This window comes from Exserohilum turcica (assembly GCF_000359705.1).
Source record: "Exserohilum turcica Et28A unplaced genomic scaffold SETTUscaffold_6, whole genome shotgun sequence".
Classification (NCBI taxonomy): domain Eukaryota; kingdom Fungi; phylum Ascomycota; class Dothideomycetes; order Pleosporales; family Pleosporaceae; genus Exserohilum; species Exserohilum turcicum.
This window is the reverse complement of record NW_007360277.1, coordinates 1,318,442-1,332,425: the sequence shown is the minus strand read 5'-3', so window position 1 is coordinate 1,332,425 and position 13,984 is coordinate 1,318,442. Positions and strand designations below refer to the sequence as shown.

The 13,984-nt window shown below is 50.3% G+C and overlaps 7 protein-coding genes across 7 annotated transcripts; 5 read left to right on the top strand and 2 right to left on the bottom strand.

The window, feature by feature from the left end:
* Window positions 1-386: 386 nt before the first annotated feature.
* SETTUDRAFT_34316 (uncharacterized protein) lies at window positions 387-796 on the top strand (the record flags this gene model as incomplete). Its single annotated transcript, XM_008031277.1, has 2 exons — window positions 387-452; window positions 506-796. 2 exons carry the CDS (start codon window positions 387-389, stop codon window positions 794-796), a joined length of 357 nt encoding a protein of 118 aa, XP_008029468.1.
* A 788-nt stretch (window positions 797-1,584) lies between these two features.
* Window positions 1,585-2,031, top strand: SETTUDRAFT_22753 (uncharacterized protein; the record flags this gene model as incomplete). The annotated part of the gene is made up of 3 exons (XM_008031194.1): window positions 1,585-1,726; window positions 1,844-1,911; window positions 1,993-2,031. 3 exons carry the CDS (start codon window positions 1,585-1,587, stop codon window positions 2,029-2,031), a joined length of 249 nt encoding a protein of 82 aa, XP_008029385.1.
* Window positions 2,032-2,937: 906 nt separating this feature from the next.
* Window positions 2,938-4,733, top strand: SETTUDRAFT_43617 (uncharacterized protein; the record flags this gene model as incomplete). Its single annotated transcript, XM_008031313.1, has 4 exons — window positions 2,938-2,946; window positions 3,012-3,297; window positions 3,381-3,494; window positions 3,551-4,733. Exons 2-4 carry the CDS (start codon window positions 3,053-3,055, stop codon window positions 4,731-4,733), a joined length of 1,542 nt encoding a protein of 513 aa, XP_008029504.1. The 5' UTR covers window positions 2,938-2,946; window positions 3,012-3,052.
* A 232-nt stretch (window positions 4,734-4,965) lies between these two features.
* Window positions 4,966-6,612, bottom strand: SETTUDRAFT_95857 (uncharacterized protein; the record flags this gene model as incomplete). Its single annotated transcript, XM_008031606.1, has 1 exon — window positions 4,966-6,612. The coding sequence occupies one exon, from the start codon at window positions 6,610-6,612 to the stop codon at window positions 4,966-4,968; it is 1,647 nt and encodes a 548-aa protein (XP_008029797.1).
* A 1,131-nt stretch (window positions 6,613-7,743) lies between these two features.
* SETTUDRAFT_22750 (uncharacterized protein) lies at window positions 7,744-8,703 on the top strand (the record flags this gene model as incomplete). Its single annotated transcript, XM_008031193.1, has 1 exon — window positions 7,744-8,703. The coding sequence occupies one exon, from the start codon at window positions 7,744-7,746 to the stop codon at window positions 8,701-8,703; it is 960 nt and encodes a 319-aa protein (XP_008029384.1).
* A 186-nt stretch (window positions 8,704-8,889) lies between these two features.
* Window positions 8,890-10,107, bottom strand: SETTUDRAFT_43616 (uncharacterized protein; the record flags this gene model as incomplete). Its single annotated transcript, XM_008031312.1, has 4 exons — window positions 8,890-9,017; window positions 9,070-9,175; window positions 9,231-9,925; window positions 9,969-10,107. 4 exons carry the CDS (start codon window positions 10,105-10,107, stop codon window positions 8,890-8,892), a joined length of 1,068 nt encoding a protein of 355 aa, XP_008029503.1.
* Window positions 10,108-11,076: 969 nt separating this feature from the next.
* Window positions 11,077-13,057, top strand: SETTUDRAFT_156456 (uncharacterized protein; the record flags this gene model as incomplete). The annotated part of the gene is made up of 2 exons (XM_008031605.1): window positions 11,077-11,396; window positions 11,452-13,057. 2 exons carry the CDS (start codon window positions 11,077-11,079, stop codon window positions 13,055-13,057), a joined length of 1,926 nt encoding a protein of 641 aa, XP_008029796.1.
* Window positions 13,058-13,984: the final 927 nt, after the last annotated feature.

Here is a 13,984-nt window from a genome sequence, read left to right as displayed (position 1 = left end):
GCTGATGATCCGATGGTCGTGCAGCGGTGTCCTGGCCTTGGATTTAGGGCTGAGGGGGGCCGTCAGCTGCTTGTGGCGGAGGGCGTCGTTGGCTGGTGTTGAGGGGTCGGGGATGCGCAGGCACAGGCGTGGGTGGAGAGCTTCAGCCACGGCCCACCTCGGATCCACCCCAGTGGCGCGGCGCGGCGCCGTGCTCTGCTCATACTGTAGTCGTCCGTCCACCAACCAGGCTTTTATTGCCGTCCTTCTCTGCGACTAGCACGGGGGGCTGCTGACGGACAAGCCGCCTCTTTTTCAAGCGCAAGCAGCCCGGTTCTTCGCATCTCACAGTGCCCCGCTCTGTTCGTCTGGATTGGCGTCTACACGCTTCCGCCCCGGCCCCCGCCATGGGATTCCTCTCCATTCTGCCCGAGAGCCTCAAGGCGCTGGAGACGTGGATCACGCGCATCTTTGTGAGTTCCGTCGTTAGCACTCGCGCGCCATTCACCCTTCTCACCCGCCGCAGCTTTTCCTGGGCCTCTTGGCCATCGGCCCATGGGTCGCGCTGCTCATCTACGACATACTCTTATACCTCTTCCGCGCTTGCGTACACGAGATACCCGTCGTCGGCGGCCGTGCCCAGGGAAAGGACAGGCCACGCGCTCCCAGTCTGACGGAGCGGCCCAGCGGCCGTCGTCGCAAGTTCAGTCTCCGCGGCTTCGACCGGCCGGTGCTGAGTACGGGAGGCGCCAATGTAGACGCGCGCGATGCCCGGCACCGTCGCATAACAGAGGTGACGGTGGGCGACTCGTCGTGATGGTTTCGGTGGCGCAGAGGATGCAATTGGCACCTTTGCCCCCAACTGCTGTAGCGGCATTATACACAAGAGCTGGACCACAGGCGCTGGCTGTGCGAGTCGCGTGACGCCCTTGTGGAGGGACTGAGCATCTCCCGCGAAGACGCAAGGCACTCGACACGCTGAGACTGGATTGCGGAGCGCAGCGCAATCGTCTTTATCGTGTCTGGGAGCCGAGCTTGGACATAGGCATCGTGTGTATAGGCACTCATGCCTCTGCACATGGACCGTCATGCTGTGTCGCTCAGGGTATCAACAGGGGTAAGTGACTAGAGTTGAGACGCCGTCCAGGTAGGTGGCAAACCGCTGCTGCCCAGCAGCCTACATAGCAGAAAGCTGTCTTTGAGCATAATCATGCGCTCGCCCGCCGCTGTGCCTCGCTCATGGAAAGGAGTGTCTGGGGCGTAGATTGCCGCCAGTTTCAGGTGTCGGTTCGCACCAATGGCGTCTGGCCAAACACATGCAGGTTGCGCGTGTATCAGAACTGGCGATCCAAGTGATAAAGTAACTATGGAGGTGAGCTAAGCATGGCTTAGCGTCTTCTGGGGGCGTGCCTGCTCTCAATGAACCTTCTGCTCTCACTCCCGCCTTTCCGCCGCGTCGCAACAACAACCACCACCACCACCACCGCCACCACCAACATCATCCGCGCTCCCGGCCTCTTTCCATCTCTCTTGTTCCAATTCACGTCTGTCTTTAGATACAATCAACCCTTTGAACACCCCTCCATCACCATCGCACATTGCACAATGGCCGTCCCAGCCACGACTACCAAGACCGCGACGCCAAAGGCAGCAAACGCCGCTGGTGTCAAGAAGACCGGCCCCAAGGGCGGGCGCGTAGGCAAGAAGAACAACGCCAGAACAGCAATGGCCAAGATGCAAGCATACTGTAAGTCTGCGCTGTTTGACGCGTTTTGTCGCGTCACTTGGACGCGAAGCTCGCATGCCGCCCCACGAGAATGGCGTTCGTTTCCAGGGGATGAAGATCACTGACCATCGACACCAGTCAAGGCTCACCGCAGCGAGTACAAGGACCTGTCTTTCAAGGAGCAACAGCAAGAGCTGGGCAAGAAGGTACGTTGCATCGGTGGGGATATGTCCGACTGTGTCACGTATCCCGCGGCGAGGTTGACTTGGTTTGCTGACGTGTAATAGTGGAAAGTTTCGCCAGAGAACCCCAAGAACAGCGCCTGAAGGGACAAGGTCCTCGTCGCACTGTCGCTCTTTCTGACATGACCCCCGAGTCTACTTTTCTTTCTTCAGTCCTTTTGTTCGTGTGATTTGCTTGTCATCTTCGACAATGTGCTCTTGCAAATATACGGGAGACGAGCCGAGTTCGGGTCGGCAGGCGTTATGATTTAGTGTGCACGGTGTTACACTTACCGTACTTACACTTTAGCCAACGTGGGAAATATATTCAAACTAATTAATGTTCTGCAAGTGGGTGTTGCCTGCTTCATTTCTGCATATGTGATGTACTCGATGTTGAAATCAACAATGTTGGATCGCCTTTCCCAGCAGCTTAGCACTGCTCTAATGCATACATGTGTGCTCGAGCATAGTAGTCAGCGACGAGGGTCGCGACTGCCTAGCCGAGGGGGCTGAGCAGCCTTGTATGAGCGCCTTGGCACGACTGCCTCGTAACATCACCACGACTGCTCATTACTCTTCTTTCCCCATCCTTGGTTCACCAAAAACAGTCATACAACATGTCCGACTCGGCCACCACTCCAGATTGGCTCCAATACTCTGATCTAGTCGTCATTCACACGGGTCCTCACTACTCATCATCTCCCATACCTGAGAATGGCACAGTCTGCGCAGTGTGTGCCCGTTTATCGTATGAGCAAATGTCCACGCACCAAGGACAGCTCTATCATGATTCTTGGACCGCTCTAGTTGACAGTGCTGAGCAGGGTTGCCCTTTGTGTGTCTTCTTCGTAACTACACAACGAAGTAATGCATATGGCTCCAACCCGGATCCTCCAGAGCAATCCCGTCCCATATATTTGCGAATAGACAGAGCCCTTAGAACCGTCGCTTTGGATGTAATTGGACTGTCTAATGTTGATGTTCAGCGCTATGGCCTTGGTTTGGCAAGCGATATTGGTATGCATCATCTCTTATTGCTGAGAATTGCGATTTGCCAATGTCTCAGAGCTAACGGTGCCCAGACTTACATGCATCGGATATAGCAGACGAAATAAAATGGAGAATGCGCCTTGGCGACCGTGCCTCTGAAAAGGCCGTAGAGAAAGTGCAGTCATGGCTCAATGAGTGTGACAAAGCACACCCCCATTGTCGCAAAGTCGAAACATGTCCCCTACCTACCCGAGTTCTCGATATTTCTTGTGAGGGTTCTTGCTGGAACATACGCTTATTGAATAGCAATGGTCTTACCGCAGCATACACGGCTCTGAGTCATTGCTGGGGTAAGGAGGTGAATCTGGTCAATGGCCAGTAAGTTCTATGAATGGATAGAGCCTTTGGCTTTTGTAAATTCCCAACTACTGGGTTAGAACAATGCTAACCAAAACTACTAGAATATCTAAATGTACATCTGGAAATATCAATCAGTTGCTGCAGGGGTTTTCAATTGACGCTCTGCCCGCTTTGTATAGAGATGCAGTAATCATGACCCAGAAACTGGGGAAACGGTACGTGGTGGTATATGGAGTTTCTGCATGCTTTGATGCTGATAAATGATTACCAGTTACCTTTGGATCGATTCATTATGCATCATTCAGGATAGTAAAGACGACTGGTCCAAGGAATGCGCTCGAATGACCGACGTCTACGCAAAGAGCTATTTGACAATATCCGCTGCCTCGTGTAAAAACTACGAGCAAGGGTTCCTTAAAGCCACCACGGTCGAAACACAGGCCAGGCTCACCACCATACCCGGCTCACAAGATCGATACATCTATATCCGGCCTTTCCACAGGCCCGAACCGCGCACACCGCTTATGCACAGAGCATGGGTGTTTCAAGAGAGAATCTTGTCAACTCGGGTGTTGCATCTTACATCTTTCGAAATGGTATTTCTATGCGACCAATATGAAGCAGGCGAAGGTGGCTTCTTCAACCGTGAATCTGTTCGTTGCCGTGAAAAGCGACTTCTTTATGACGCGGACATTGGAGTTCACTTTTCCGCATACAGCCGGTGGCGTCAGGTGGTTCAGAGTTACTCGGAGCTTGACCTGACTTACAAAACAGACAAGCTTCCTGCACTTTCAGGTGCTGCGCGCCTAATACAAGAACGAACAGGAGATAGATATCTCGCCGGCCTTTGGAAGAGTAACTTGGTGGCTGGGTTAATGTGGCAAGCTACATGTCAAAAGAAAGCTGGAGCCAACCACAAGACGACATACATAGCTCCAACGTGGAGTTGGGCATCCATCCAAGATCATGTGATCCACTACCAACATTCTATCCATAATCACCCATTCCAGCTGAAAGTGGTAGACGCCCAAGTTTGTTTGTCGACTCCTAACCCTTTTGGTGAAGTATCATCGGCTTCCCTGATCATTGACGCTCCACTTCGAAAATTCCTCGCGTGCGACGTCACAAATTCTGAGATTCAGGGATCTTTTACCGTTGACTGGGGGATTCGAGATACTTCTGGCGACTTTCTCTTTGCGTTTGATGATGCCTGGTATCCGGGGCCCGAGTCCAGGACATTGTACCTGTTGCCATGTGTATCAGATGCCGCTTTGGGTGAGGAAGAGCTGGGATGGTTTCATGACTCCATGTGGCACGGCCTAGCATTAGAGCCCGTCGACCGGGAGAACCGGATCTACAAGCGGATTGGGGTGTTCCATTTCCATCGGACCGTTGGTCAAGAGAGGACGTGGTACGCTCTAGGCTTTGCTGATGCAAGAGTCACCATCATCTGAAGGCCAATCAGGTACGTCTGATTTACAACTCGAGGTCACTCACTTAGGGATTACTAGTAGTAGATTAGCTTACAATGTAAGTTCAGTAGAGCTTACTAATAGTAAGCACTAGCTGGTACTATGTAGAGGGCTCTAACCGTGTTAGTTACTAGAGTAATCCTACAGCTGTAGTCCCTGTGGGTCGAATTGAGAACCTGACATTCCACGACCCAACTTGGTACGGGTTGTCCCCTTAGCTTTTCCTAACTACAAATCCTGAATTTTCCCATCCTTGTAGCGCGCTTTGGCATTCGGCCCACCACGACTGGATGCCCCCGAACCAAACTAATGGCTCACGCTTCTTGCCTGGAATGTTTGCTCCCACCCACCAGGAATCCGTCTCGGTAGACAGTGTTCTTCCGTAATGGGTCCAAACAAGTTCCTTCCAGACTTCCGCAGCTTTCTCCGACGCTTCAATCAACTCGATTTTTTCACTGCGAAGCTTTTCCAAAAGCTGTGTCAGCCAGTCCACCTGCAACTCGACAAAGGGCGGTCCATTAGCAAGCGAGCTGGGTGCCTGTGGTGCATACAGGAGGAATGCATTGGGGAACCCGGGCACCGTCATGCCTAGGTGTGTGCTGATTCCATTCTTCCATTTGTCTTGAAGTTTGACGCCGTCTTTGCTATGGATGTTCATCTTGAACAGGCTACCCGTAAGGTTGTCGTAGCCGGTTGCTACAACCACCACGTCCAGCTCCCAGAGCTTACTAGCACCTTCTCTTCCCGTCACAATACCCTGAGCGGTGAACTCTTGGATGGGTGTCTTCTTAAGATCACACAAGGTGACATTGGGCCGGTCGACGGATTCGTAGTAGTCTTGCTCCAGACTGGGTCGCTTTGCACCGATCCAGTACTCCTGTTTCTCCGGGGCCAGAATCTCTCTTTTGACTGGATCTTTGATTCTCTGTCTTACCTTTTTCGCCCAAAAGTCGTATACACTGGCATTTGCCGCCTTGTTCACCAGCGTATCGCGGAAATTACAAGCTAGGTAGACGAACCCGCCTCGCTGCCAAAGCCATTCGTAAAGCCGTTGGCGCTCCTCCTCCGTCGCATCTGTCCAACTAGCTTGATTCTGATTGTAAGGATACCCAGTCTCTGTGTTGTGCTTTGCGAACCCAAGAATCGCGCCGTAGTAGCTTTTCAGATTGTCAGAATCGGCGATAGATATGGCCTTTTGGTTCATGGGAAACCCCGTTGATGGGGTACGGATGAAGACGGAAAGTTCGCAGTCTTCCTTGGCCAGTTCCTGTACAATTTGCAGTCCAGACGCTCCTTGTCCGATAACACCAATCTTCTTGCCTCGCGCGTCGAAGTCTTCGGGCCAGGAAGCCGGATGGATCATCTGGCCTTTGTAGCTGGACTTTCCCGGCCAGTCCGGAATGTATGGGTCACAAGACGATCCCACAGCAAACACTGCATACGTAGATGTAGCCGTCAGTCCATGAGCCTTGAAGCTCCAGGAGTTCTTCTCCGGGTCGTATTTGGCTTCCTCGACCCTAGCGTTGAAATACGTGTCTTTCCGCAGGTCAAGCACCTTGCCCATGTGGTCAAAATATCTCCGGAGCTCAGCATGGCCGGGATAGCGCTCCGAGAAGTTGAAATCCTGCCAGACTTCCGGCAGGCGCAATTGGTATGAAGGCGTTTCGCTATCAACCCTCGCTCCTGGGTAGCGGTTGATTCTCCAGACCCCGCCAAAGCCCGTGGATGCCTCGAGGATCTTGGCCGTGTATCCCATCAGTCGTAGTTTGTGGAGAGCATAGCATCCACTGAACCCAGTCCCGACAATGATTATGTCGGCGCTGATTTCAGTACTTGTGCCGTTTAAATGCGGTGCAGACATTTTTTTTTGGGGGGGGGGGACTGAGAGTTTCCAAAGCCAGGTTTTACTTGGGAGAAAAGGCAATTTTTTCTTTCTCGAAGCCATTCAATACTATACAAAAGCTTCATTACATATACTCGCGAACAGTACGTAGTAGTGCACCCTAAACGCATCGCACCAATAATGCGAATCTTTGGACTACATCCGCACGTGGGACTATTCCCGAGCCAGACCGCCATGCCCGTATTCGCCGTATTCGACGTATTCCATGCATTACCGCTCATCGGGCCTTTTTCCTTCCCCCCCCCACCTCCTGTCTTGACTTGATGCCCTCACATTGGCACTTCGGATTCCGCAATATCCGCTCACCGAGATGGAGTTACCCCGCATTGAATATACACTAAATAGCACTCCCGAACCTCCGTTCACGTAGATTCTGGGACATCAAGCCTACTTGGCTCTGTTTCTAGACCTGTTTCATCATATCTAGCCCTAATCGTTGCAAGTACAGCGTTGGCGCGCGGGTTCCTGATGAGTCTTTATGAGTCTTTATGAGTCTTTATGAGTCTTTATGAGTCTTTATGAGTCTTTATGAGTCTTTATGAGTCTTTATGAGTCTTTATGAGTCTTTATGAGTCCTGATGAGTCCTTCATTTCTGTCTTTTCTTTTCTGAGGCAAATTGACGGCGTGGCGCGGAGATTGCACTATGTTTAGTCTGGTAGAACTGACTTGAAAGACATCTGCCTGGCCTGCTTGCGCGTCTTTGGACTATCACAAAAGGGTAAACTGTATTCAGGGTTGTTGCGCTTCTGTTCTCTTTTTTGTTCTACAGAGAATGCTGATGCATGTGTCTAGGTATCGTGTATTACGGAGGTTTAGAATACCTAGAGCTGCAACCGGCTGTAAAGGGTCAAGATTGACAGACCGGAATAAGGATTAGCTGACCGGGGACTCCGTCTGACTGGCACTTCTCTACAAAAGATTGCTATGAAACGAGAAAAGCCTGTGCGCAACCCCTCTAGTGCTCCTCTTCTTTGATGAGCTAGAACCGACTTTGTCAAGTAGGATCTCGAAACACATCTCTTTCATTCTGATCATCGAGGCCTCTTGGAAGTCATATTCAAATAACACTCAAAAAAACGAAACCAGACATGGGTCTCGACATGGATAGCGACTTTGTTGCTGCCGCGGCTCCGGTACTGAGCGCCCCGGCCGGATTTCCAAAGCCAGGATTACATGACGTTGAGGGTCGTAGGAAGATCTTTTCTGCTGGCAATCTCGTGCCGATGAAACAGGGGGCTGATGGCGTGAAGTTGGAAATCCATACCATTTCAGCCTCGCATGGTCACCAGCTTCGGATATACCACCACAAGAAAGAGGACGCCATGGACCAAAATTCTCCTGCACCGGCAATTCTGCATTTCCATGGAGGTGGTCTCATCGCATCGAGTGCGGCTAATTCGATCCCCATGATCTCTGAATTCGTCCTCGCCACTGGGGTTCAAGTGTTCTCGGTTGATTACCGGCTTGCGCCAGAACACCCATACCCGATACCCCTCGATGATTGCTGGTCTGGCTTGGAATGGGTTGTGTCAAAGGCAGCCGAATTTCGCGTCGACACTGCCTCCATTGCCGTCATGAGTGAAAGCGCCGGTGGGAATCTTGCAGCCGCAGTGACGCTGTTGGCGCGAGATCGAGGATTATCGCCCCCGCTAGCAAAGCAGATCTTAGTCTACCCTATGCTGGATGACCGGAATTCGTCCAAGGGCATTGGGCCAGTGTGCTTTTGGGATGAAGTCGACAACGTCACGGGTTGGACAGCATATCTAGGCCACGAACCTGGACGGGCTGGAGTTCCAATGTTTGCAGCACCTGCGCGTACGGAGAGTGTTGAGGGCTTGCCTCCCCTATACTTGGACGTCGGCCAGCTTGATCTGTATATGCTTGAGGATCTGGAATATGCTAGAAGGTTTATCCATGCTGGTATCGAAACGGAGCTGCATGTCTATCCAGGTTTACCACACGCATTTGATTCGCTTACGCCTGAGCATCCCATGACGAAAATGGCGAAGGAGAATCGATATAGGGCTATTCGAAAACTGAACCGCTAATATGTTCAATGTATATAAGAGGATCAAAAATAAATCTACGTAAGAAATAGCCTGTGTTTTCTCATATAGTCGCGCAAGTGTTTATGAAGAGAACTCCAATCCATCTCTGTAGACTGTCAACATTGATGTTAATTTTACAATCGGAAATTATTCCACTTGTACATGACTAATAGTCCTCGAGGAAACCTATTTCGGTTCTACAAGAACTTTCAACAAGGTCTCTTTATTTGTAACTAGCGCTTCCAGCCCCTGACTAACAAACTGGTCCAATTGGATACGACTGCTGATCATCCTCTCCACACCCTTGAACTTGCCTAGATATTGTGAGCCAGTGGTTTTGTCATATCAGAGAGTGATGTTGCATACCTTCATTGAAATCATTGACAACCTCTCGGAAATCAACATCGTTATAAGCAACCGAGGCGACGAGTGCTATTTCTCGAGCATACCACTCCATCATTGGCAATGCAATCTAGTGTTATACCAAATTAGCTATGAACACAATGCCAGAGTATATTCAAACGTACCGGCTTTCCTGGAACTGCCACGAGAATGTATTTCCCTTTCTTGCGCAAAGCTGACATCGCCGGTGCCATAGCAGGGATAAATCCTGCACAGTCAAACACAACATCAACACCATTACCATCAGTGAGTTGCTCAATAGTGTCCACTAGATTTGCTTCTTGAGGGTTGATTGCAGCGTCGCTAATCTCTCGTGCATACTCCAGTCTTAGTGCAGAGGGCTCTGATACAAAAATAGGACCTGTTCCGACTACTTTGAGATTGTGGATGACTGCAAGTCCAATTGGGCCAGCGCCAAGGATAAGTGAAGTCTTGTCTCGAAACCCAGAAAACTCGGATACTCTCAGGGCGTGTCTTGCAACTGCCAGAGGCTCAATCAGACATGCTGTGTCGAGGCTTGAGTCGGCAATGGGATAGCATCGCTTGGGGTCGACAGCGACGAATTCCGAGAAACCACCTCCACCGCCCCCGCTCAAGCCAACGAAGCCTAGTTTGGAGCAAAGATTTGTGTCTCCTTGCTTACACATAGCACACTCTGAGCAATAGAGGCGGGGATCAACCATGACGGCTTGTCCAACTTCCAAGGAGCTGTTTTCAGGTACCTCAACTATACGACCGCAGAGCTCATGACCCAAAGTCACGGGGAGAGTATCTCCAGTAATACGATCTTTTGTTCCTGGAGCTGGTGTCCCCATTGGACCTACTCTGTTAGAATCATGCAACGCAGTGGAAGACTGTCTTACAAGTGTGGTAATTTGCCAGATCAGTCCCACAAATACCACACCACGTAACCTGTAAGAGTACATGGTCTGCTGGGCGCTTTGGGATACCAATCTCCTCAATACGCACATCTTTGACGCCGTAGTATCTAGCAGCCCTCATTTTGCTTGTTTTTCTTCTTCTTCTTCTTCTTCTTCTTCTTCTTCTTCTTCTTCTTCTTCTTCTTCTTCTTCTTCTCTTTGTATATTCGGTTGCGCGGCGAGGTGTGGTAAGTTGGCAGACTAGACGTTGGAGATGTCTTGGAAAAGTTATGAACAAATGTTGTCTACACGGGATGCTCCAGTAATACCGGATTTGCTATCCAATCATGTATAACCACGCACCACCTTGGAGCTATATCCGTACATGGTTTCCCAACCAAGGAAGTTCTATGCTTACAAGAGACTGCACATTAAGAGCAGGGTTGTTTTAAGGTTTGCTGCTCCGCATCGAGTTGCCGCAAGGAATGATCGCCGTCATCGTCGGAGGTTGTCCAGACCCGTGTTCCGTACGGATACTGTAGGAAATTGCCGGCTGCTGTCCATCCTGTTATACTATGCGCTGTGGGGAGCCTGTCACAAATTATCCTAGTGTGTTTTCTTCCAAAAGGGAATTATGCCCTTCCCCTTTTAGTTCAAGGGTTACCTTACGTCCAAATTGCGTGCGCGTGTCGAAAGTCTTGGAGACCAGTTCAACATCGGGATCTAAGTATGGAGTTTCGGCCCTCGGATGGTGCTCAGTTTGCTCCGCATCACAATCTATTGGGCTTCGGCCTCCGGATGCTGCTCGACTCACCCGCGATATAGACTAGGAATCTGGCTATTCCTTTAGCGAGTAAGTACGCTAGTTTTTTTTTTACCAGTTAGCGCGCAGATCCCGTATTGCGTTGTGGAATACGGTGGTGAGCACGTAAAATCACGCATAGAAATCAAACAGTTAGCACAAGAAAATGAATTACATGACCATATGCTCCAGCACAAAACTACTATAAATCAAGTCAACGCAAGCCATATGTCTCTGCATACTCTGTTTCAAGCCTCGAAACATACTTCAAGAACATTCTTTTGTTAGCCACTCCCTTGACCGTTTGCAATGTCTCAATTTCAGCCTGATGAGCAGGAGCTGCTCCAGAGATACCAGAAAGAGCGCGAAAAGCGCATTGCTGATGCAGCTATCACCGAATCCTTTGATACCCGGTCAAAAGAAATTCAAGATCTTGCTAAGGACCTATGGGTAGACTGGAACGACCCAAGAATTCAGAATCCTCCCCTCAAGGATGGAGATAGCGTAAAGTTTCTAGTCAACGGGGCTGGTCACAATGGCCTGCTCTACGCTTGCCGTTTGGTCGAGGCTGGGTTCAGTGCAAAGGACATTGTATGCGTTGATACAGCGGGTGGATTTGGCGGCACCTGGTAATATTTACCACTTTTTGATTCAAATTTAGACAACAGCTAACCAGTGCGATAGGTACTGGAATCGGTATCCTGGGCTCATGTGTGATATCGAAAGCTACATCTATCTTCCACTTGTAGAGGAGACCGGATATACGCCCAAGCACAAATACTCATTTGGCGCCGAGATTCGCGGTCAGAATGAGCGAGCTGCTAAGCACTTTGGCATCCAGGGCCAGTTTTGCACCAAGATCGAGTCGCAGATTTGGAACGACGACAAGAATGTTTGGGTCGTACAATTGACCCGTACCGTGGATGGGAATGGAAAAACTGAATCTTTGACTGTCTTTGCGGATTTTGTCATTGTCAGCGGTGGTGTCCTCAATGTTCCGAAGATTCCAAAGCTTCCAGGCTGGGAAGAATTCAGAAAAAACAAGCGGGTGTTTCATTCCGCTTGCTGGGACTATACTTATACGGGCGGTACCCAGGAGCAGCCTGACTTGGTCAACCTCAAAGACAAGACAGTTGCAATAGTTGGTACAGGCGCCACTGCTGTGCAGATCATACCCGAATTGGCCAAGTGGGCCAAACACTTGTACGTTGTTCAAAGGACACCGTCATACTGCGGGTATCGCGGTAACCGTTTGACCGATGAGGAGCAATTCAAAGACTTGTCGAAGGAGAAAGGATGGCAGAGCGCCCGGCGACTCAATTTCAACGCATGGGTCACTAACAATCCTGAAGGATACGGACCTAATCTTGTAAACGATGGATGGACCCATACTCCAGCTGCCGAAGCTTTTTTGGGAACAACCAGAAAAACAGTTCGGCCACACGAGGCGGAAGAATACATGCGAGAAGTCCATCGAATTGACCGGCCGCGTACTGATGCCTTGCGCAAGCGCGTCGACGATGTGGTCAAGGATAAAGACACTGCCGAGAAGCTGAAGGCTTGGTACGGCAGTTGGTGCAAGCGGCCTACTTTCCATGACGATTACTTGGAAGCATTCAACAAACCCAACGTCACCTTGATTGACACTGACGGAAAGGGTCTGCAAGCATTCTCCAAGAATGGCCTATTGTTCGGCGGCCAGGAGTACGAAATCGACGCTCTAGTCCTCGCAACTGGATTTTCTCAATTTAACAATGGAGATGTTTCTCAGAAGCTCGGTACAGTTATGCGAGGACGGAATGGGCAAACCATGACCCAAAGAACCGAAACTGCGACTAACGCGCCACTGTTGGGTATGGCGATTTCGGGCTTTCCAAATGTCTTCTCCTTCTTTTCCCGCGGGGGTGGGGCTTCGTGGAATCTCACATCCATATACGATACAATGGCAAAATACCTAGCATCCATACTCAAGCAGGCACACATGGAGCTGGAAGACGGGAAAAAGATAATCGTCGAGGCCACTCCAGAAAGTGAAGATAAATGGGGCGATGAGATTGCAGAGAGGGCTGCTGTGTACAGTGGAATGAGTGCTTGCACGCCTAGCTACTTTACTGGTGGTGCTCAAGGTATCAAAGCCCGGGAGAAGCAGAGCAACGAGGACTTGGCAAAAAGTGCAAGGATGGCGGCCTGGGGCTCAGGCCCGGTCGATTACCAAGAGATATTGGAACGTCTCGCAACCAAGCCAGAGAGTGGAGGCTTCAAGATTAGTGTTGTTTCTGCAACCGGCTAACCCAGTTCATGTTAGATCATTTGTTGTTTGTTTTATGAGTGATTTTGACGTGCGGACGCAGCGGCTTTCACAGCGCAGTAGAGTACTTAGATTATAGCTATAAATTCATCATCTTGTTGCGTAAAGAAGTTAGGTACTACAAATCACTGATTATAACAGGCCGAATGCCTTTAGGCAGCTCCTTTATGGGATATCGGGCGCCACCTAAAGCACCTAGAATCTGTATACAGTCTGAGCGTTAGACAACACGGTATATGCAGAAGCAGTAGATAGTGGTAGTAACATTACTTGTATTGCACGATACGGATCGCTAGTGAGCCATACTAGCGATCAGAGGTCGTTATATACCACCTTCTAGTAAGAGCACGTGATTATGTGCCAGGGTGCTACGGTCGGACCCAGGGTCTGACAATTGTCGTTGCTTGCCGAGCGGGAAACCTGGGATGGCCCGCAAGGAAATGTTTGAGGCTCAGGGGCGTGCATCTTGAGACCACAATGTTGATTTAGGAGAACAAATGGCTCTGCTTTATGTTTCATGCGTGGACTGGGTTGCTCTGGATCTTCCTGCGGACCTGGAAGTCTTGCGCAGTATAAGAAGCAGGAAATAGAGTCTCGCGGAATACGTGATAATCTGGAGTCGTCATTAGATTATCCCCCTTGCAACACCGTGTCTTACTGTGTATTCTCAAAGATCTCAACTTCCGCTCGGGATACTGCGCGAGGGTTGCATGTATAGGGGTTTCGGTGGGTCTGGCATGCTTCCCTGATCGTTGGCCAGGCTCCTCTCTCTTGGTGCGCAACAATAGTGCAGAAGCAAATACCTAAAGTTGGGCGGTTTTGATTGCGCTATTTTGGCTCACCAAGATCCCATCCCCACTAGTTCCTTGGAATGCGTCAGCCTTTGAACTTCAGCCTCACCTCAGCCTC